The 23,806-nt window shown below is 33.1% G+C and overlaps 1 protein-coding gene and 1 pseudogene across 2 annotated transcripts; both read right to left on the reverse strand.

The window, feature by feature from the left end:
- Window positions 1-74: 74 nt before the first annotated feature.
- LOC120161911 lies at window positions 75-3,591 on the reverse strand (annotated as a pseudogene).
- A 941-nt stretch (window positions 3,592-4,532) lies between these two features.
- LOC120162418 (transcription factor TGA2-like) lies at window positions 4,533-8,897 on the reverse strand. Of its 2 annotated transcripts, XM_039172571.1 has the most exons (10): window positions 8,726-8,897; window positions 7,928-8,021; window positions 7,527-7,724; window positions 7,019-7,093; window positions 6,870-6,929; window positions 6,073-6,150; window positions 5,939-5,990; window positions 5,421-5,692; window positions 5,010-5,258; window positions 4,533-4,930 (listed from the first exon to the last, which is right to left on the reverse strand). In XM_039172571.1, the coding sequence occupies exons 3-10, from the start codon at window positions 7,590-7,592 to the stop codon at window positions 4,784-4,786; spliced, it is 999 nt and encodes a 332-aa protein (XP_039028502.1). In that variant the 5' UTR covers window positions 7,593-7,724; window positions 7,928-8,021; window positions 8,726-8,897; the 3' UTR covers window positions 4,533-4,783. The 2 variants fall into 2 exon arrangements, with proteins under 2 accessions (XP_039028502.1, XP_039028503.1); XM_039172572.1 differs by lacking the exons at window positions 7,928-8,021; window positions 8,726-8,897 and adding an exon at window positions 7,815-7,889.
- Window positions 8,898-23,806: the final 14,909 nt, after the last annotated feature.

Consider the following 23,806-nt stretch of genomic DNA (forward strand, 5'->3'; position numbering starts at 1 on the left):
TAACTTAAGGTAGCTTATATTGTGCTTCAACAAGGAGACAACTCAGCTACCATCCTCTTTTTTAACCTTTTTTTTTTTAATTTTTTACAGGACTGAGAAGGGTTTATGATGCCATCAAGAAAGATGGACAAGCCTTTGCAGATTTGAATCAGGGAGAAGCCCACTCGAAGTAGTGGCAGTGGACACCTCGAGTGACAATCCAGTTCCCGAGCCAAAGAACACATTCCCTTGCTTCGGCGCGGGTTTTCAAATCATTCCTTTGCTACTCTTCACCCCACAGAAACAGTAGGGATGGTAATGGAATAGGGGCATTTGCTGATCCTTAGGCTTATGTTGTTGATTTGGAGAGAAGGCCATGTTCATGGGGATCGAGTTCCATGTCAATGAACCATCACTAGCCTGCCACATCAACGAGTTTGTGATAGTGAATCTAAAACCCTTGTGCATCAAAAGGGCAAGTAAGCGAGCTGTATTTTTGGCATCATCGAGGCCGCAATGGCCACGGCCCTGCCAGTCCAGGCCAGCCATCTCAACTGCCTTTTTCAGGTTACACCTAACATTGCCGAAAACTCACAGAAAGGAACTTTTAAGTTGATCCACCTGCCAAAAGGAAAATATGAAATGAAAAATAATATTAGTGATACAAATAGCTATCATAACAAAAGTATCAACAGTACAACTTGATCTGTTAAAAGAAAAAACAGGGCCAAAAAGCACATATCAAAATTATTTACCGGTTGAAGTAGGGAGGCTTCCGTATCTTCTTGAATCGACACTCGGATTCCAGCATTACCCGACAATCCCAATTCGACCATGTCATCACAGCGAAGTTGGTGTTTTTTATGCCATTCTTCTCTAGCCATTTATCGTGCCTGAGGAGAGCCTCACTCAGAATAACACCTCTATCTATCTAGATAACAAAGGCATATTTAGGACATATGACTCACAAGTCACAGTGTACGAGAGAGCAAGAAACCACAGTCAAACATCAATGCAGTTAATAATCACAATCAGACAAGTCTCGCGACAGAGCAATCCTTAAAGTTGGACCCTTATTTATCTTATATTACCTCGCTTGATTGAATTCCTATCTTACCACCCCTAGAAAAAAGGAATTGTGAACTGACCTGAATTTGCTGGATGCCAGTCAGATCCTTGCAGAAATCACTAAGGTGCTGATTGCAAGTTGGTCGTATGTAAGTCTGAAAACATGCTTCCAACTGGCCAGTAACACTGCTCACAATGACAGAAAATTATCTCCTGTGGATGGGGATTACTCTCCTTGTCACAAGTAGCCTCAAAGTCTATGACCACAAAGTATTGAAAATCTTGGAACTGAAACTCAAAAGGGTATCCTTGAGTGATCACATTGAATGGAGCATAACGAAATCGATTATCCATGGGAAAGTGGTAGAATTGGCTACCAAAAACATTCAATGGGTATGGCTGCAACTTATGAGTGTCAGGATAAAAGGGCGATCATGAGCCATACTCGTGTGGGAAAGTAGGTTTGTGGTAAAACTCATTTGGAAGTTCCATAAACTCTCCACTCGATGAGCAAACTGGTTCTATAATATACCCACCTGGGTGAGTACCGGTTTCATCTTTAAGCTCTGGGAGGCCTTCAATTGAGTTCCCAGGACATGGCATATTGTATGGGAACCCCTTCGTCTGGAAGCATTTTAAGACTGGCTCACAGTCTTGCGTAGTTTCTACACAAAATAAATAACCAAAAATATGTTAGTCCAAAAACAGATTTGAAGTATGCAAAACCAATAAGACCCGTACTAATTACTACAAGTCAAAGAACAAACAAGCTGACGGAAACTGTTGAAAACGGAACAAAGTAAAAAACACACATAAAGGAAAATTGTAACACTGAATAACAAAAAGCTCAAGATATGTTATGATGCAAGTGCAGTACTATTGTTTTTTTTTTTGATAGGAATGTAAGGCCTCGTTAAAAACCCCCCTTCTTGATTAAGGAGCTTGATAATAAGCTCCTTAATCAGCGAAAAGAGGAAAAGAATGCCTTGAATTTTATTAATAACGGAAAAATTACATAAGATACAACCATTACACCAATAACAGTACATAAATCTTAAAAACATCCCACAAGTATAAGAAAGGAAAATTCGTGTATGTGGTTCCTTTAAGAAATAGTAACGAGCAACAACCAATGGCAGTAAGCCAGCAACAGGTATGGAGCTCAGTGCCAACACAGACAAAGAAAACAAAGGAACTTGTAAGTTGTAACACATCTTAAAAGGCTTTAACTCACCAGCATACTTCACATAAGAATAACATATATTTGATCAGAAAATAAGCATATCATGCATCACTGCCTTCGGCTATGTCCCTTCACCTTGCACTTCTGTAGTGGAGCCCCAACAGATATAGGCACACACAAGAAAATGGCAGGCTAAATCAGGTTAAAGAAATGAAACTTCTAAAAGTCCAGACTCTTAAAGGATACACTGACTTGGAATTTATTCCTGCATCAAACTTTTAATTTGAAGGTGCAAAGCCAATATCCCTGCAACGCCCTCCATCCATGTCCACAGGCTGAAATTCAAGTGGCTTATTCTTAACCAAAAACATCAATAGAGTGCCTTCTTAGATGCTAAAAGATCTCCAAAAGCCTGAAATTCATGTGCTATTCCTTTTTCAAAAACATCAAGGAAGTTCTTCTCTAAGTAGAAGACTATTTTTATGCATCTACAAGCCAATTTTTTACAAAGAGCATCAAAATAAGTGCCTTCTAAAATGCTAAAAGATTATTTCTGAATCGAAACCATTAAGGCTCGTTGCAATAAAGAACGAGTGACTTCACCTAGGTGAATGAGCATGACTATGAGATCATTCAAAAACAGAAGGTAGCAAAAAATAATCTACAAGGCTAAAGATATTATAAAATATCTAGCACTAGAAATAATCCTACAATCTACCTAAAACTTCTCCACATGATCACTACTCGGTTCAACAGAATATGGAAAAACAAAATTTACATATCAATTACTCCAACAATAAATAACAGGTTCGATTTAATCTATAGTACTAAGTCAAGTCTCCAAATTAAATTTGCACAAAATAATAAATAACATTCCAATTTCTTAGCATTGCCTATTCAATGGCACAAAAAAATAATCAAAAAGCCCTTAAGACATGTCTCTCACGTATCACCATAAATTCAAATTAAATTATTCGAAACAAAAATTCTTATAAAGTAACCCTGAAAAAAGATCCTAAAACAAAAGTGATCTCAACTCCGAGTAAACAAAGCAATAAAAAAGGAATATATTTTAAGAAAAACTACAGAAATCCATCAAATACAGCGTCTAAAGAAAATACCAAAAAAATCACTCAAATAAACAGAAACGTATAACTCAAAGAAGATCAAAGTTCAATACTATAACCCAGAAGAAAAGAAACAAACCATTATTTTCAAGAGCCATTATGATATTGTCTGTAATTAAGATCCACCAGTATGTACATCAGATCTTCCTCTTGTTTCCCTCACCTGGAAAAACATACACTACATAAATAATAGAACCAAATATATATATTGAAAAAAAAGGTAGACAATACGATGACCTGGTGTGAACCGTGTGATGCTAGAGAGAGCAGGGAGAGAATTACCGAGGGGAAATTTATAACTAGAATTTTGTCCCTTCCAAGGCCGGATATTGTTACATTATCCTTTTAAAAATTTACAGTATCATTATAGCTTTATCATGAAAAATCTCAAAAATTTAAATGATAGAGTAAAATACACAAATGGTCCCTCTCACTATAAGACACTACTTTGGTGAATCTTCAACTATTAAAAGTTACAAAATGATACTCAATTATTCATATGTTCTAAACTCGTCATTTTCTGTTAAAAAAATTAACGGTTGTATGAACTAGACTTTAACATATTGGCCGAAATATGATAAAATTTGATCACAGAACCGTTTGAATTATATTTTGTAGATCGACTTTCCGTTTAGACTATATCGTCGAGCTAGTGCGTGAAAACAATGACGGTACCAATTGACACAATTAAAAAATGAATTCATTATATCCCAATTAACAAATTAATATTTAACTCAAATAACCGTCAAGTTTTTAATGAAAAAGAACAAGTTTGAAACATATGAATAGTCGGGTGACAATTTTATAACTTTTAATAGTAGGAGACTTAACAAAATAACATCCTATAATCAAGAGATGATTTTGTAACTTTTAATAGTCGAAATACTCAACAAAACAACACCTTATAATCGGAGTTTGATAACAAACATGTCGTTTTTTCCCTAAAAGTTGCAGATATATCAGTCATTTAAATTTTATTGCAAACAAGTCACTTTGTCCTTAAATTTGTATCGAATGTCTAATATAATATTGTATAATAACAAATTTAGTTCCCAAAACTGATATTCTATTAATTTTTGTCTAAATTTAAAACAATTCAATAAAATTAATCTTTCAAATTTAAGAAATCTATTAATTTGAAGAAAGACAGATATATGTTGGTTTTGCCTCCCAGAATTTCACTTCAAAAATACTGGTAAATCTGGTCTTACAAAGGCAGCTAATGATCATAAGATTGATCGTGAAAAATATAACTACATAATTTCAGTTTGGAGAAACTGCTCATTTCACGACATGCAACACAAGAAAAGACAAACACATTACATACAAAATACACAAGATGGCAAGGATCACTAGACTAGTTGCCAGTGTTAGCGGGCGAGCTGTCTGGTGTCGTGATTTTCCCAGCAGAGCAGACAGGAGATTTTCACTCTCTCGGTCGTGCGAGCCAGAGGGAACTAAGAGCTCGTAATCTGGAGAAGTGATCATGTATCGCAAGAAGTGCACGAGCCGACTGTCTGGTTGTCAATATCCGGTGCATTCGTTGCAGGGTTTGCTGCCGCAGATTGTCTGCCTGGTAGTATTAACTTATTAGCTTTTCCATGGAAAGCTGAGAGTGACTCGACTTCTCATTTCGAAAGGGAAAGGATTACCTGACAAATGAAACCCTCAAGGGTTCCTAGCTTGCCCATGGCCATGGCCATTTGACCCATGTAGTTTGCCACATTCCCGGATGACCCGGACGAGCCTAAAGACCCTGTGGACAATGTCTCCGCCAGAGACTGCTGCAATGCCTCCATACCTTGAGATAGTGCATCTTCAGCCTGCTGGGAGGATTGCTGTAAGTTGCCAATTCCCACCAACTGTTGCTCTGTCAAAGGCTCCAATCGGTTTACAAGAAGCTACAAGCATAACCATTCAACTCTAAGATGACAAATTATGAACAAAAAAGAACAAAAATATAAGGAATCCTATCAACCTTAACTCCCAGTATGTTTAGGACTGCATTCTTAAAAAAGTTAGCCATTCCAATTAGTTGTCCCTAAATCCTCATACGGCCTCACCTTTAGAAGCTCGGATGACCGGAAGCCACCAAGCCACAAGAAACACCTCTCAGCAGGTGTCTTCCACATGCCTGACAGCAAATGAAAAACATCTGCCTTAGCTATGTTGCTCTTCAGCCTGAAAATTTCATCATAGTGTGCCATAACACCGTCAACGATAATACGAAGTTCTGCATCGCCTGCATGAGAATTTACTGCCGTTCTCAACTCATTAATTTGTCGATTCTTCTCTTCAAGCCACCGTGAATATTCTACATCAAATGTCATGGCACCTGAAAAGGAAAAAAAAATGACGAAAACTATTAGAGAAACTCGTATATACATGATTAAATTGGAATTATAATTCTGCATGCCAGTGAACAAAATAGAAAATCAAGAAACTCCACGATCACACTACAGTGAACACAATGTCATTGGAATTATAATTCTGTTGCTTCAATAATAAATCAACTCGTACCACAATCACTACAAAAGAAAGTTTTGGTACCAAGAACATGCTTCAGAAAAAAAATTATTACCATTTCCACCAATTGAATGACTTTGATCTCCTGTGCTCGATATGAAGATACCCTGCAGGGAATGGCAAAATTGTAAGTAATACGTACTTGAGTTGGGAATGCAGTTCATGTAGTGATGAAGGAACAAGTCTAACCTGCTGCCGTGCCCGCTGGAGTTCCTGCTCTAGTTGTGTCAACTTCAAACGACTACTCTCCAGCTGTTGCACGTACGCCTGAGAATGAAAAAAGAATGATGTGCTTCAATACAGGATATCAAAATATTCACGCAAAACAAAACATTCCAGGTGAGCTCAAACACGAAGATATTCATGCAAAATTGTCTTATGCAGCGAAACCATCAACATCAACCATTTCAATGAATGTGAATGAGAGGATTTCAAAGACTGAATCTCAAAACAATAAGCAAAGTTTCAAATCACGAGAATTTGAGAGCATAAAGTATCCAATGGTACATAGTGACAAAAAATTGAAGCAATCATGAGGATGTGAAACCATAAAGTATGTAATAGTTGATAGCCATCTCTTCACTACTTTTTAATCGAGTGTCACAAAATGGGAGCATGAATGATTATAACAAAAGAGTGTGAAAATGGCACACTCATAGTCAAAATGGTGTACCCTAGCTAGTTATCAAGATGAAAGCAAGAACGTACACATCCGTAGATCATTAGAAATTTATATAGAACAACTAGAAATTCCAAAGCAGGCGGTAAGGAGAAAACACTTGGGACTCTACTATAGTCACATTTTTCAGCCACTATAAAGGCAACAGGAATTCTGCTATAAACACTTGAACTCATGAATCTACCAAAAGAGTCCTAGGAAGTTTCAAGCTCAAAAAATGAAAAGTAAAAAATAAAAGGAAATAATATAAGATGACCTCCAAAAAGTAGTTGAATAAAAGCATTAAATTTAAAGGAGAACAACATACTTTCTTCCTCAATCGGCTTTTTCTTGCAGCCTCGCGATTTTGAGCAAGTCTGCGAAGAATCTGTAGAATATTATCAACCAAAGATCACTCAATATTACCAATTTAATGCTCAGCTATTATCCATGCAAATAATTTCAAAAGCATCTGACCTTTTGGTCCAAATTACTCTTGGATCGGTCACTAGAATCAGAAGGTGCAACAACAATTGATTTTCCACTATCAAACTGCACAGAAGCAATAAACTTTGAGACTGGTAACAACATGGACAAAACTAAGTCTTTTCTCAGCAAGTAGAATAACAACAATTACAACAAACAATACTTGTCCCACTACATGATCCATCAATACAATCACAAAAACGTGCTCTACCTGGGAACATATTTAAATAAAGATCAATAAATGCAAGGTTCATTTCTAGAGCTTCCCCCATATCTTGTTAGGTGTTCCCGCTTCCTTTGACTTAGGCATATTGCAGTAAATCACATCTTACCCTAGCATATTCCAACATTTATAATAGCATGCATTTCAATAGTGCAACTGTTAAATGCTTGCCTAAATCTAAAGAAGAGCATCAAGTAAAGACAACCATCTAAAAGGTCCTAAAATTTATTAAATTAGAGTATTGAGATAAGGAGAGAAAATATGAAAAAACTATACCCTCTGATTCATTTCATCTGTTTCTGCATCTGTTGAGATATCAGTCCTTGGACTAGCATCTGCCATATTGGATTCTCCCCAGTTTTCTGTATTACCACTAGATATGGCAACTAGATTATTTTGTTGACTTCTTCCCAAGTGCAATCTCTGAAATTCAACATGGGTGGCAGATGGATTTATAATAAACGAAGTTGTAGTCTGTTTCAGGAAACAAGGAGAGTATAAATAACCAAGCATTACAAAAAAAAAAGTACTCACTCGTTAAATTATAAGAGAAATAGAGTCCACCCTATATGAAGTGCTGATATGGTTGCGAACAGAAGGAAATGGTTGACCACTTGCTTTTTTCAAATTAAACACAATGTCTGCACTACCAAATTAAATACAGAATGGCTTAGTACCTACAGTGCAAATTTGAACCTGACACCAATGCCATGTGATGAAAGTCGCTGACAAGTGAGCTTTCTGGAAAGGATTTCTAGGCTCCTTCGCTCCCTATGAGCTCAAAAATGAATGTATCCAAGAAAAGAACACGACTTCAGAGATACCAAAGTCTTAAAAACCAAATCAAATGATCAGTTGCAGGTCCTGTTTATATTAGTCTTATTTTGGTATTTCAATCACCTGTGGTACTAATCAGTCTGCTCCAGCTTCTCAGATGAAAAAAAAAATCAATTGTAAAGACACTAAAGAGTCATTCCCTTGTACAAAAATGGCACTATCATGCCCTAAACAACACTTAATCAAAAAAACCTTCCCCTAAATCAAATACTTCATCGAACTCAAATTTTAGCAGCCCAATTTTTCAAAATATTTATAAAAAGGAAGTGCAAAGGGGCCAAATTTGAATGTTTGCAGCAACCTAAAACTACATAGAAACCAAATCAATCAAAACCCAAATTAGAGAACCCCTTAATGACCCAAATTGAACTACCAAATAAAAATCACACGACTTTAACACAAAATCATCCACACCCAGAAACCAAAAATCTATATCAGAACATCAAAATGGCAAATGAAGTAATCTTTCAACTCCCAAGCTCACAAGAAAATACATCAAAATTTTCAACTCGGTTACCTACCACTTTTTCCCCCAGCTAAAGCAGTGAAAATTAGTCAACTTTGATAAAAAAAAAATTGAAAATGATGACTTTTAAGACAGCAAAGTTTGAAGCTTGGGATTGGAGCAGAAAGCTCACCTGGTGAAAATTTGAGGAAGACGATGAATATGGGTTTTTTGAAACTTTTATTAGTATTGCTTTGGATAATGATATTCCAATCTCTAGACGTCCTCTTCTGTGAGAGAAATCGTTCCACTCCCCGAGAGCCAATGACTCTTTAATTGCCTTTTCAGTTACTGGTATTTTTGTTAGTGGGTCACTTTGACTTTTTTTTTCCTTCTAGTTTTCTTTCTTTTTCGTGGGTTTCTTTCTTTTATTCAATATAAAAACAGCATTCGAAGATACTAAACATATCAAAATTTTAAAAAACGATATGCTATTAGAATAATAGTCTTTATACAATAATATTTATATTATCTAAAGTCATCATTATACAATCATAATACTTACAATTATAACACTAATAATTATGTATGACCTAAAACGTAATCTTAATTATTATTTAAATCTCTAACAGTAATAAGAAGAGTTAAATGTTTGCTCAACTGTTCTGTAAGAAACTAGCTTTGGATGTCTGTCTTTGGGCTGTTAAATTTTTAATTTAAATGAGAATTTGATCTCATAGTTACCAAAAACTTTTGTTGTAGCAGAGTCCTCAAAGTTCAAACTGCCATTTAATAACTGTACGGTCGGAACCCGCGGATTAAAATTGAAAAGAAGAAGCAGCCGGTAATTTTTTTATTAATTTTATTAAAATAATAATAATAAAATCGATAACGTTTTCGTATATTAAAAATATCACAAGTGAAAATTTATGAAGAAGCAACAATTAGAAAGTGTGTCGCTTTCTCTCCAGAATGTCTAATTGTCGATTCCATTTCAGTCAACGTGAATAATTACTCAGGATGACGTCGTGCGTATATCAGCGTGATGTAATCTGATGACAATTTTATGATCAACGGCTCTCCGCAAGCCACGTTTCAAGTTTAACCCTCGGGCTCCTTTTTACTCATTAGGAAGTCTATACCCAACTTGCGGATGGACTTGGTGATTCTCTATTCACGTGACATTTGTTAATTTTTATATGTTGTCATTTTATTTAGATTTAATTGAGTTCTTTATTTTTCTAATTCTATTAAAAATTAAATGGTAAATTTAGTAATTAAACTATTAGTTTTAATCTGTTTTAGTATTTAAATTTTTAATTTTTTTAAAATTATATCTAATATTTAGTTTTTATTTCATTTTAGTACTCGTTATTTAAAACTTAACGTGTTTAATACATAACTATTTAGTACCTAACCTTTCTTCTTTTTTTTTCAGAACTTAAGTATAGTTTAGGTACTAAACGTGTTTTAATACATAAACTTTCAATTTTTTCAACACTTAGGTTTTTGTACTAAAAATAAAACAAAAACTAAGCATTAGGTATGATTTTGAAAAAATTGAAAGTTTAGATACTGAAACAGATCAAAACTAATATTTTAGGTACTAAATGCGTAGTTTACCCAAAATTAGTCATCATTTTTTAATTATAAATTAATTGGAATTTTATTTAAAAATTAATGATCTATTGAATCATTTTCATTGTAATTTTCCTTAATCACATTAATTAAACGATGTTAAATGTTGATATAGCAATTGATTGGTTGGCATCTATTTCTTGAAATTTTAAAAAAATCTTTAAAATACTGAAATATTATAAGCAATTTTAAATTATAAATAATTTTAATAATTACAAAATATTAGAAAATTTTTAAAAACTTGTAAAAACTTAATTCAATTAATTTTATTTAGTTAAAAACATAAAATATTGTTTTTTTAGATAAGAATAAATAATTTAACAATTTAATTTTTGTGATGTATTAACTTGATGGATATGAATTTCGGCAAGGTGGAACTCGAAAGGGCCACGATATTGATCCCTGCAGTACAGAATGTCGAACCTTATTGGTATTTTGGCCCAATGAAAGATATTTCAAACCTTGTATTTTGGGGGGGGTGTCAATGGAAAAACAATATAACCAAGTCATACTTGCTAAAACAATGCCACAGGCGTTGCTAATTTAAAACTCTCTTCTTTTCATCCATCTTTTATTTTGAAATAGATCGAATTAACCTCATTGGAGTTGGATTATTTTGAGTTTAATTTAGATATAATTTAAATTGAACTAAATTTTATTAAAGTATATGATAAGTCAGATTGAATCAATATTAAACCTTAAAAAAACGTAAAATATTAAAAAGGAAAGAGAAAAATAAGGGGTACATGCCTAATTTGACAATGACAAGAGGTAAATGAAATATTCAAAAATGAATATTTTTATTTTGAGATACCGACCAGACAATTATGAACGTAACCAATTAAAGCACATCTCAAATCTCATGGAATGGAAGTTCATGTACCCAACTACCCATGTTTAAAAATAACACACATGGGGATTTGAAAGTGAGAGAGGAAATCCTCTTTGGACTTCTAAACCCATCATATCAAATCAAAGACGTGATACAGTTCCAATTCATTTCACGAATGCAGTTTTTTTAAACTTTATAATATATAATCATAATTGTAAATATCACAATAATTAATAAGAACATTGACTTCTTTGGAAGATTAATGTTAATCAAGCTCCAAACTATGACAATAAAAAATAACATGTGTAGTAACATATTTAAAAATATCTTTTAGGGTAAATATATATAATAATAATATTTTTTATGAGATGTACACAAATAAAATTTTAAGAATAACACTATTAATAAAATAGATAATTAACATAAATAAATTCAGATTTTAAAGTAAATAATTCTAAACAACACATATATCTACTAGTTTTTGTGGAGTCTCATTTTGTGATGGAATGGTATGTCAAAAGTCAGTTTTGGTGGCTTAAAAAATCATATTTTTCAGTGCAATAAATGCACCGAATAGGGTAGACAAAAGCAGTCGTAAAGTGTTGAATTATTTGGCATAGGATAATTCACATTTAGTCCCTAAATTTTAGGATATTTATAAGATTAATCCTTAAGCTTCAACTATAAATACCCTAGCTCATTTAGCTTCAAAATCATCCCAAATCATTCTAGCTTTCTCCCAATAGTAGAGAATTTAGAGAGTATTTTGAGAGTTGTTTTCTCCTTTTTTATCAAGAGAGAATTATCATTGTTTTCTCCTTGGTAGATCGAGAGAAGTTGTAATTCTTATTTTCTCATAATGAAATTCTTCTACCGTTGCCCGTGGTTTTTACCCTATATTATTTAAGGGGTTTCCACAAAATTTGTGTCTCTTTTATCTTCATTTTTATTTTCTCAAATTATTAGCTACGATTTTGCTCTATCTGATAGCCGTCTTTTCGCAACAATTGGTATCCGAGCCAGATTTGAGTGTGTAATATCTACTTATTGTCTTTGTGGTTGCCACCAAAAGGTGGATCCTCCATCATAAGAAAGTAAGAAGTTATTACTCATTATTTGAAGGTTCCAGATAACTATTCACGATAGTGAAATAGTGGGAGCTATCCGTAATAGAAGCTATGGCAACAAAATTTGATAATGAAAAATTCAATGGGAGAAATTTCTCATTGTGGAAATTGAAGATGAAGGTCATTCTGAGGAAAGACGGTTGTCTAGCAGCTATTAGTGAAAGGCCAGTAGATTTCACAGATGATAACAAATGGATCGAAATGGACGGGAATGATATGGCAAACTTTCATCTAGCATTAGCAGATGAAGTATTGTCAAGCATCGAGGAGAAGAATACAGCTAAGGAGATATGAGATCATCTCACCAAATTGTACGAGGCCACATCGTTGAACAATATAATTTTCCTTAAGAGGAAATTGTACACTCTCCGGATGTCGGAATCTACTTCAATGATGGAGCACTTAAACACGCTGAACACTTTATTTTCTCAGCTTACATCCTTAAGATGTACAAAAGAAGAACAAGAACGTGCTAAACTTCTACTTCAAAGTCTATCTGATTCGTATGGTCAACTCATCATCAACTTGACAAACAGTAATGTCACCAGTCTAGTCTTCGATGACGTTGCAGTTGATGTTCTACAAGAAGAAAATCGGCGCAAGAATAAGGAAGACATACAAGTAAATCTGCAACAAGCAGAAGTGTTGACAACGATGAGAGGGAGATCAACGGAACGTGGCCAAAGCAGTAATCACAAACATGGTAGATCAAAGTCGAGAAGCAAGAAGAATTTAAAGTGTTATAACTGTGGAAAGAAGAGTTATTTGAAGAAGGGTTGTTGGAGTCTAAATAAAAACTCCAATCCACAAGGCAATATCGCAAACACTTCAGATGATGGAGATGCTCTATGTTGTGAAGCGTCAACCACCATGGAAAGTAGAAAAAGATTTACAGATATATGACTCATTGATTCGGGAGCAATATATCACATGACCTCAAGAAGAGAATGGTTCCATCATTATGAACCTGTCTCAAGAGGATCTGTGTATAGTTGCAATGATCATGCCTTAGAGATCATTGGCGTGGGAACCATCAAATTGAAGATGTATGATGGAACAATTAAAGTTGTTCGAGATGTGCGACACGTGAAAGGCCTGAAGAAAATTTATTATCCTATGGATTGTTGGATAATAATGCAAGCAAGATTGAAACACGGAAAGGAATCATGAAGGTGTTCCGTGGAGCGCTTGTGGTGCTGAAAGGCGAAAAGATAGCAGCAAACTTGTACATGCTGAAGGGAGAGAGTTTGCTAAAAGCAGAAGCCTCTGCTGCCTCATGTAGTTCAGATTCTGCAATGCTATGGCATCAGAAACTTGGACACATGTCATAACAATGAATGAAAGTCCTTGTGGAGCAAAAGCTACTTCCAGGTTTAACAAAGGTATCACTTACATTGTGTGAGCATTGCATAACAAGTAAGCAACACCGGTTGAAATTCAACACATCAAATTCTAGAGGCAAAAGTGTTCTAGAATTGGTTCACTCTAACGTATGGCAAGCACCAGTTACATCCCTAGGCGGAGCAAAATACTTTATCTCATTTATTGATGACTACTCCAGGAGATGTTGGGTGTACTGTATTAAGAAGAAGTCAGATGTGTTTTCAACTTTCAAAAACTTCAAAGCGTGGGTGGAACTTGATTCTGGAAATAAGATCAAGTGTTTCAGAACAAATAATGGATGAGAATACACAAGTGAAGAATTTGATGACTTTTACAGGAAAGAATGCATCAAAAGACAGTTCACAGTGGCAAACACTCCTCAACAAAATGGAGCGGCAGAGCGGATGAACAGAACCTTGTTAGAAAGAACAAGAGCAATGTTGAGGGATGCAAGCCTAGAAAAATCATTCTGGGTAGAAGCAGTCAATACCGCCTGTTATTTGGTGAATCAAGCTCCATCAACTGCAATAGAGCTGAAGACACCAATGGTAATGTGGACTGGTAAACCAACTAATTATTCAAACCTCCATGTATTTGGAAGTATAGTGTACGTGATGTACAACTCCCAAGAAATTTCAAAGCTGGATCCAAAATCCAGGAAATGCAAATTCTTGGGGTATGCTGATGGAGTAAAGGGGTATCGCTTGGGGATCCCACTGCCCGCAAAGTGATCATCAGCAGAGATGTTATCTTTGTAGAAGATAAACTACAAAGAAAAGAAGATGATAATAATACTGAAAAGTCAGAGACTACACAGATACTTGTGGAAAAGGAGGTTGAACAAGGAGATTCTTCTGAAGCAGAACCAACACATGATGAACAAGAACCAGAGAGTTCTGAAGCTCCAACAACTCGTCAATCAGATCGTACGAGAAGACGTCCCAATTGGCACTCAGATTATGTTATAGAAGGAAATATTGCATACTGTCTTTTAATAGATGACGGTGAGCTATCAACATACGAGGAGGCAATAAACATCTCAGATGTTTCACTGTTGATTATGACGGTGCAAGAAGAAATTAAAGCCCTTCATAAAAATAATACATGGGACCTTGTGCCACTACCACAATGAAGGAAGCCAATTGGTAACAAATAGGTCTTCAAAATCAAGCGAAATGGTGACGATCAAGTGGAGATGTATCGTGCAAGACTGGTAGTCAAAGGATATGCTCAAAAATAAGGTATTGATTTCAATGAAATATTTTCTCATGTGGTTCGACTAACAACAGTTCGAGTAGTCTTGGCAATGTGTGCTACATTGAACTTACATCTAGAGCAGCTAGATGTTAAAACAGGTTTTCTTCATGGAAATCTTGAAGAAGAGATTTATATGCTCCAACCTGAAGGTTTTGAAGAAAACGAAAAGAAGAAATTGGTTTGCAGGTTGAACAAATCTATGTATGGTCTAAAGCAGGTGCCGGTGTGTTGGTATAATAGATTTGATTCCTTCATTATGTGCCTTGGATACAACAGACTTAATGCAGACACTTGTGCTTATTTCAAGAGGTCTGGTGATAACGATTTTGTTATATTGCTATTGTATGTGAATGACATATTGGTTGCAGAACCCAACAAAGATCATATTGAAGAATTGAAGGCACAAATGGCTAGGGAATTTGAAATGAAGGACTTGGGATCAGCAAACAAGATTTTGGGGATGCAAATTCACTGAGACAGAAGTAATAGGAAGATTTGGCTTTCACAAAAGAATTACTTGAAGAAGATCTTGTCACGATTCAACATGCATGATTGTAAGCCAATTTCCTCTTCATATTAACTTCAAATTATCCTCCAGTATGAGTCCTAGCAGTGAAGAAGAGATGATGGAGATGTCTCGAGTACCGTATGCATCAGCAGTGGGAAGTTTAATGTTCGCTATGATATGCACAAGACCTGACATTGCATAAGCAGTGGGAGTGGTTAGTCGGTACATGGTGAATCCAGACAAAGAGCATTGGAATACAATAAAGAGGATCATGAGATACATCAAAGGGACCTCAAATATTACATTATATTACAGAGGATCAAACTTACTTATCAATGGGTATGTCGATTCTGACTATGCAGGGGATTTGGATAAAAGCAAATCTACAACATGATATGTGTTCAAAGTTGTTGGTGGAGTTGTAAGTTGGGTTTCAAAATTGCAGTCAGTTGTGGCTACATCCACAACAGAAGCATAATATGTAGCAGCTACACAAGCCAGTAAATAAACAATTTGGTTAAAGATGCTATTGGAGGAGCTTGGGCACAATCAAGAGCATGTCTCTCTGTTTTGTGACAGTCAAAGTGCCTTGCATCTAGTAAGGAATCTAGTATTTCATTCAAGGACAAAGCACATATGAGTTCAGTACCATTTCATTCGTGAAAAAGTGGAAGAAGGGACGGTAGATATGCAAAAGATCCATACTAAAGACAACATAGCAGATTTCATGACGAAGACAATCAACGCTGATAAATTTACTTAGTGTCGATTCTCTTGTGGCCTGTCAGAGACGTAAGAAACATGATGATACAAAGTAGAAAGAATTGTGTGAAGATATAACAATCACATCTTCAAGTGGGAGATTGTCAAAAGTTAGTTTTGGTGGCTTAAAAAAATCAGATTTTTCGGTGCAATAAATGCACCGAATGGGGCAGACAAAAGCAGCTGTAAAGTGTTGAATTATTTGACATAGGATAAATCACATTTAGTCCCTAAACTTTAGGGTATTTACAAGATTAGTCTTTAACCTTCAACTATAAATACCCTAACTCATTTAGCTTCAAAACCATCCCAAATCATTCTAGCTTTCTCCCAATACTAGAGAATTTAGAGAGTTTCTTGAGAGTTGTTTTCTCTTTTTTTAATCAAGAGAAAATTATCATTGTTTTCTCCTTGGTAGATCGAGAGAAGTTGTAATTCCTATTTTCTCATAGTGAAATTCTTCTACCGTTGTCCGTGGTTTTTACCCTATATTATTTAGGGGTTTTCACGTAAATTTTGTGTATCTTTTATCTTCATTTTTATTTTCTCAAATTATCAGTTGCGATTTTGCTCTATCCGATAGTCGTCTTCCGCAACATGGTAATAGGTGTTCATCTACCCTCTATTTTATGTGAGTTCAAACTCGTTTGTCAATAGTGGATTTAGAAATATATTTAGGATAAGCACACGTATATATTAATTACATAGTTTTTTTTTTATTTGGAGGGAACACAAATAAAATATTACGGTGGATACAATCAATAAAATAAATAATTATTCGGAGAAAATTCATATTTTAGAGTGGGCACGTGCCTACCCTAGACTCTTAGTGGATCTACGGCTAATGTCGGTTGACGGTTGTGGATATACTTGTAGTTTACGGTGAGTAAATTTTTATTATATGAACTTTGATTTTTTCGATTATTTAATTAGTTTATTCATTGTTATTATCTTAAACTTTTATTTATATCTATATCATATAAAAAATTTATGTTGTTAATATATATATTTATATATATATATATATATATATATATATATAGATTCGTTACTGCATATTGTGTATATGAATACCAAAAGAATTATTAATTTTTGGGGTGGGATGACTACTTGAAAGGCTTCAAGTATAGTTTCACTCTCCATCCATTGAACTGAGACGATTTTTCATGCAAGAGATTCCCATTCTTTGGACTTTGCTGCATCCTTAATATTTTAATTGTTCCTGTATCTTATCATCTGCATCTTTAATATTTTAATTGTTCCTGTATCTTATCATACACACTCATATCTTCTTTCCTATCTGCCTGCATGTGCATCACAAGGACACGTCTTCTTTTAAAAAAAACAGGCAAGACAGCGTTTCGTTTGGTAATTACATTCATTTTCCTACTAAATTATTCCCTAGCTTTGATTTGGTAAATGTTTTGTGGACCTGCTTCTTTTTTTATTGAGTTAGGCCTAGAGTTAGTAAAGACAGGTACAACTCCAAATATCATTTTGTATTTTGATTTCTTTTCAATTAAAAATATCAATAACTTGTGATTTATTTTATTTTAAAATTCCCTATGTCGAATTTGAATTTACTTAACCAACTCAAATAATCAAAGTTTTTTAAAATAATTTTGAAATATGTTTTTATATTTTTAAATTCGTCTTATATTAATATTCTGAATACGTAATTATTCTTTTCAACATGTAATCTTCAAGATCAATTCAAATATAATTTAATCAACAACCTCTTCACGTTTATTTTAATTTTACTACGATTAATTCCATTCGAATAAATTATAGTTAATTATCAATCTAATCATACACTATAATTAAGATTGGAGTGATGTCTTGTTTAAACTTTTCTTTGTTATACTTCTCTAGAAGGGAGAACACGTTTCCCACATGTGCCAAATGAGGTTTCAGTTCAGACTTGCTAAAATTAGGGGAAACAAAAGAAGAGACTAAAAGTTTTGGGAAAATATAGTACGGAATTTATCAAATTATTGGAAATTTTAATTTTACATAAATTCAATTCGTAATGGATAAAATACTGTCTTATCAATAAAATATGTTCCATATATATATATATAGATATGGTTACAATGGATAATACTGCAAGCTAAAATATTAAAAACAACCTTTGAACTGTACTCTTTTATTCAAACAACGTGAAAAACTTTAAGACCGTTTATAATAGTTTCTGCGTTGAAAGAAGGGCAATTTATTATTTTCAAAGCGACTCAACAATTCCACAGTTTTGCTCTGAATATTAAATTTATTTAATAAATTAAATGATTAGTATTTAATATGATGATAGTATATAATTTTATATATTATTATGGAAAATACGTCATTATCTAATTCATCAATGTTTCGTCGAATTTTACACCGTTTGTATATTGAATATTCAGCCTAAATTAAAAGGCAGAGAAACTAGATTGTCAATATCCTTACTTTTAATGCGTAAGAAAAGGAGAATTGGAAGGGACATGGTGGGTGGTGGGTTCATAGTTTTGGGGATGTCTACATCTTCATTGTGTTATTTCCTTGTTGGCAAATCTTATCAACTTTCGTCCTTCCCTTTGGAATATAATTAATGGACGGAAATCATTTCTCCACATTATAAACGTGAAGAATAAATTTCTAATTATATTTTTTTGTTAATAATGTAAGTTTGGATTCGGTTCTATGAATTTTGAAACATTTGTATTGGTTTCAAAGTTATGCATTAGTTGCAAATTTCAATTCGATTGCTACTAATTTATTGATATATATATTGAGACAATAAAAGTTCAGGTCATGGGTGATTCTCCCAATTCAGGTCCAAGGTCATGACATACCTAAGATCCAATTGAGATTTACAGATTGTCCCACTAATTGAAATTTGCATAGGAATTTATTGATACACTTACTCTATATGTAACCAGTTTCTTTAATTTATAAGCACATTTATACGCTTAATCACATAATTATAAACAAAATCAATATTATGATATATAATTAAAGTGATGAATAGTATTACACATGATAAGATTTAAATTAAAATAAATCATAAAATTCAAAATTTAGGAACTTCCATTTTATTATTAAACCAATAATCATTATTTGATACACAAATTCTATATATTAAATTTTATACAGTTATGTTCATTTCAAGTTTCAATTAAGATAAATTTCTAACTCAAAAATTTAAATTTAAAACCCTAAACTTATGAATCTTAAACTCTAAATAAAATTTTTGTCATTGAAATAAACATATTTATATAAATAACCTGATATGCAATTTTCTTAAACCAATGCCTTCATTAGCTTTTTTATTTTAATTTATAACTATTTTAATAACTTATATATATTTTTATAAACAATTCCTCACCAAAAGTATATTTATAAAAACGAGTTTAATAAAAATAATAGGTGAGATATATTAGGGTTTGTTCTCTTTTTTTTATAGTCATCGTTACTCTCTTTTCTTCTTCATATTTGTGATCGGCGACAATACCAGTTTTGATATTAGTTGTTGACCGTCGATATTTATTATTTTTCCTTTACTTTATTATAGCGTTGTATATTCTTATTTTTTATTCTTAATAATTATGCATTTTTGACACACATTCTTCTGCATTTACGACACATTTTTCTTTGTCTCTATGGCACGTTTTCGATTGTTTGAGTATTGTTTTCATTTATTTTTGTCAGGTTGGATTTGACATTGCCACGACTGATCAAGATGACTCTTATTTGTTATCATGATGATATTCTCTGATCCTTGTGTGATCTTAAGTGACTAGTTTTATTGTGTTAAGAAAAATATTCTTATTATATGTTTAATTTATAGTTGTAATCTTTATTATAATTTGGATATTTTTTATTTTTAATAAAATTATTGCTTCTAGCAACAATTTTTTATTAAAATGTTAAATAAAGTTATTTATATAATAATTAAGTAATCTTTGTCCCAATGAAAATTATTTGATCGAATCCTTGAATAAAGTCCCGATATGAGTCCCAAAACAAACATATCCAATCACTTTACAACCTATTATCGACATAAAGCATAATACAAATATTTTTTATAATTATAATTATTCGACTACTACTTTTCAGTAGGATAAAAACGATCTTGCCATATATATATATATATATATATATATATATATATATATATATTGAACATATAATTCTAATATAATGTTTAAAATTTTTAATTTTTAATTAAAAAAAAATCTTATAATTAAATATACTTAATCCTACATATTCACACACACACACATATATATATCCAATTAAAATAAACTCAATTATATAATAATTCCCACTAGATATGTTCTGAGTTAATAATAAGCGAATTAATTTGTAAAGTATTAAAGCAAATATAACCAAAAAGGATCAGCCGAATATATTGGGATCCGTCTTCTTGATTCTGTTTGATACGGAATATCAGCCGATACCAGATTTTCTGGTCAAATAAAACAAACATCAGTCTCTTACATCAACGGCTGACATTAACCACCCTCGTTATTCAACTAATATATATCTCTATTACCTCTCTAATCTCTTTACTCTCAGCACCCTTTGTTTTCACCTTCAAATTTTCTCCAACTCTCAAGCCATTTTTGCCCTTCTTTATTACAAGAACACTCTTTAATGACAAGAGTCTTGTCGACGACAACAAGATTGATCCAAGCAAATCAGTTGTAGGGATGGCAAGGCGTTTCCGGCCTTTTGGCTTTGCGGAACTGCTATTGCTGGCGGCATTGACGGCGTCTATGCTTGTTCTTCCGTTGGTGTTGCCGCCGCTACCTCCGCCGCCGTTGCTGCTTCTGTTTTTCCCGGTTGGCCTCATGGCTGCGCTCATGTTCTTGGCGCTTTCTCCGGGGGACGCTATCGGAAATGTGGTTGTTCATTCTGTGTAAGGAGGAATATTAACGTGTTTCATGGGAAGAATATGGTCGGCAGTTTGGTGGGCGGCTCTGCCGAGTGAGAACGCTGTTGATTTTGACGACTTCAATGGTACAACATTTATATCACTTTATTCACCTGTTTTAACAAATTTAATTATGGGAATGAAAAAAAGTCGTAAAGTACACACAACATGGGGGAAAAAAGCATTGATTGTGAATATTTCAATTTCCTTGTTTTTTTTTTTTAAAAATTGCTAAACTGAGGAATAATATCTGGAAAAAGTTGAGCCCCAACTGTTGTTAACAAAAATGACTTTATAATACTTATCAAGTTGAGCATTAGTTTTTAATATTCATGAGATTTTTACTCTTCAAGTGATACGTTATACACCATTATGATATTCTTTCCATGTGTGTTTTGGCAAAAAAAAATTAATTGATAGAATATTGATTTTGAAGAATAATACGTTAATACATTATTAAATAAGTTGTTAAGACAGAACCAATTAATTAAGAATTATGTAATTGTCGTAATGACGGACTCTTAGTTGGGTCTGGCTATCTACTTGAGTTATATAAACTATAAAGTATATTAACGTGTAGAATAAATAGTAGGAAAAACACCATGTAATTATTTATAATGAGACTAAACCCATAAAATAGACCTACTATTTAATGTGGACTTTCTGATAAATTCCCCGAGGCACAATCCTTCCTTTTTAACAATGGACGACACTATTTAAAAAAAAACAATGGACGAAACTAAAATAAAATATTATATTTCAAAATTTTAAGTGTAAAATAATATAAATTCAAATAAGTATTTAATCTCAAAATTTGAAAGACATCAAATCTTAATTTGATTTCATTTTAAATTAACAGAAATCTATGACGTTATTATACCAAATTTTTTTAGAAGAAACAAAAATCAGTCTCTGTGTACCTCTATTTCTGTCTCCCAAGAAGCTTGTTAATCAATTCATTCGATTTTAAAATTTAAAATCAAAAAATGATTTAATAAACTCTCGAAACTGATTAATAATGTAAAATGAACTGTGTAAAAAATAATCAAATTTTCAGTTCAACTGATAAATCATTCCAGTTATCAAATTGGCCGTCCTCTCTGTGGCTCTTACAGGAATGGCTCTTAGTTTTACCCTAAATTACCGCTAAAACATCAAATAGGTCCTCAAACAGTGATTTTATATCAAATTTACCTTAAAAAACTTTCTAGTTTTTAAAAAAACTCTAAATATTAATTGTACTTGAATATTTTTTAAAAAATAAAAACATTAAAAATGTAAAAATTAAAAATTAAACGATCTAGAAAATACTAAAAAAAGTGACGAGTTTATAAGAAAATAAATACTAAATATATTTTTATTATTTTAGTTAACTCCAATTTGGACAGTTATGTTGTGCTATTTGAATAATAGAATTCTAAATAATAAAAGTTAGTGTTAAGTAAAATAATAAAAAAATATTTAATATTTATTTTGTTATAAACTTCTCACTTTTTTAGTATTTCTATAGATCTTTTAATTTTTAATGTTTTTATAGATTAAAAAAAAGTTATTCAAGTATGCTTATAATTTTTGGATTTTTTTTTTGAAAATTAGAAAGTTGTTGGGGGTAAATTAGAGATAAAATCATTATTCAATGACATATTTGATGTTTTAACAATAGTTTAAGGGTAAAACTAAATATTTACCTTTTTTAATGTTGTCACATCATCAATTTAATGGAGATAACTATGTAGTGATCATTTTATTACAAATCGATAATGTTAGTGATCATTTTGTTACAAATTGATAATGTTAGTGATTAATTTGTTATTTTTGAAACTTCAGTGGAGAAAACGAAAACTTAATCAAATATTAGAGACCATTTATATAGTTTACCCTAAATATTTTTTTAAAAGTTGGTTTAATTTCCTTTAGGGTGTTTAAATCTTCCTAAAAGAGGTGTCACTTTTCACTTCCCTATTATATATATATGATTTTTTTCCTTTTATAAACTTTTGGGGTGTCAATTGACATCCTTGAATGTATATTGGCTCCACCAATGCATGAGGATGCAATCTGGGTACCTCTCCCTTTGTCTTTTGCAAAAGTAAATGTTTATGCCAGCTTCTCCCTTACACACAAGAAATCTCCCTCGGGTATAATAGTTTAGGATGAGGAAAGAAAAATTCTATGGTCGGGTTTCAGAATTAATAACAACATTAGCTCGACGTTCTCTACGGAGGTTACGGTTGAGCTTCAAGGTATGCAATTCGCTTTGGATCTCGGTCTTCAATGGGTAATCATTGAAAGTTACTCCAAAACAACCATTTCGAAGGTCAGCAAAAATATGGAAGACCTCTCCGAACTAGGCTTCCTTACACGCGATCCAAAGTGTTTTGTCTCCTGTTCGTTCGCGTTCATTGGCGAAAAAGGGAATCAAGCAGCAGCTCATGCGATGGCTTCCTTAGGTACTCATCTGATACAACACAGAACCACCTGAAAAGGCTTAGTCTCACAACACATAGCAATAGCAGAATCCCAATACAAATCTTCAATACTCCCTAAGAAGCAACCGACCAGAGGCATGAACGCACTATGCATCTTATAGACACCCTACGACTCACACCCTTTCAAATAAACAAAAATCTCGACAAATCAATCAATAGGCCGTATCCCATTCTTCAGAACGGATACTTGAAATTTACCTTTTACAACCACTTAAAATATTTGGAGTAGTTGCCGCCAATGTTGCAAACAAGTGCAGTCACCACACTTGATTCGAAGACTTTAAAAAACACCATTGAATTTGCGAAATGAAAGAAGCTCAAGCAAACTCACCACATATATAATTGCTATACTAGCCACCAGAA

This window comes from Hibiscus syriacus, unplaced genomic scaffold, assembly GCF_006381635.1.
Source record: "Hibiscus syriacus cultivar Baekdansim isolate YM2019G1 unplaced genomic scaffold, ASM638163v2 tig00111402_pilon, whole genome shotgun sequence".
NCBI classification, from domain to species: Eukaryota; Viridiplantae; Streptophyta; class Magnoliopsida; order Malvales; family Malvaceae; genus Hibiscus; species Hibiscus syriacus.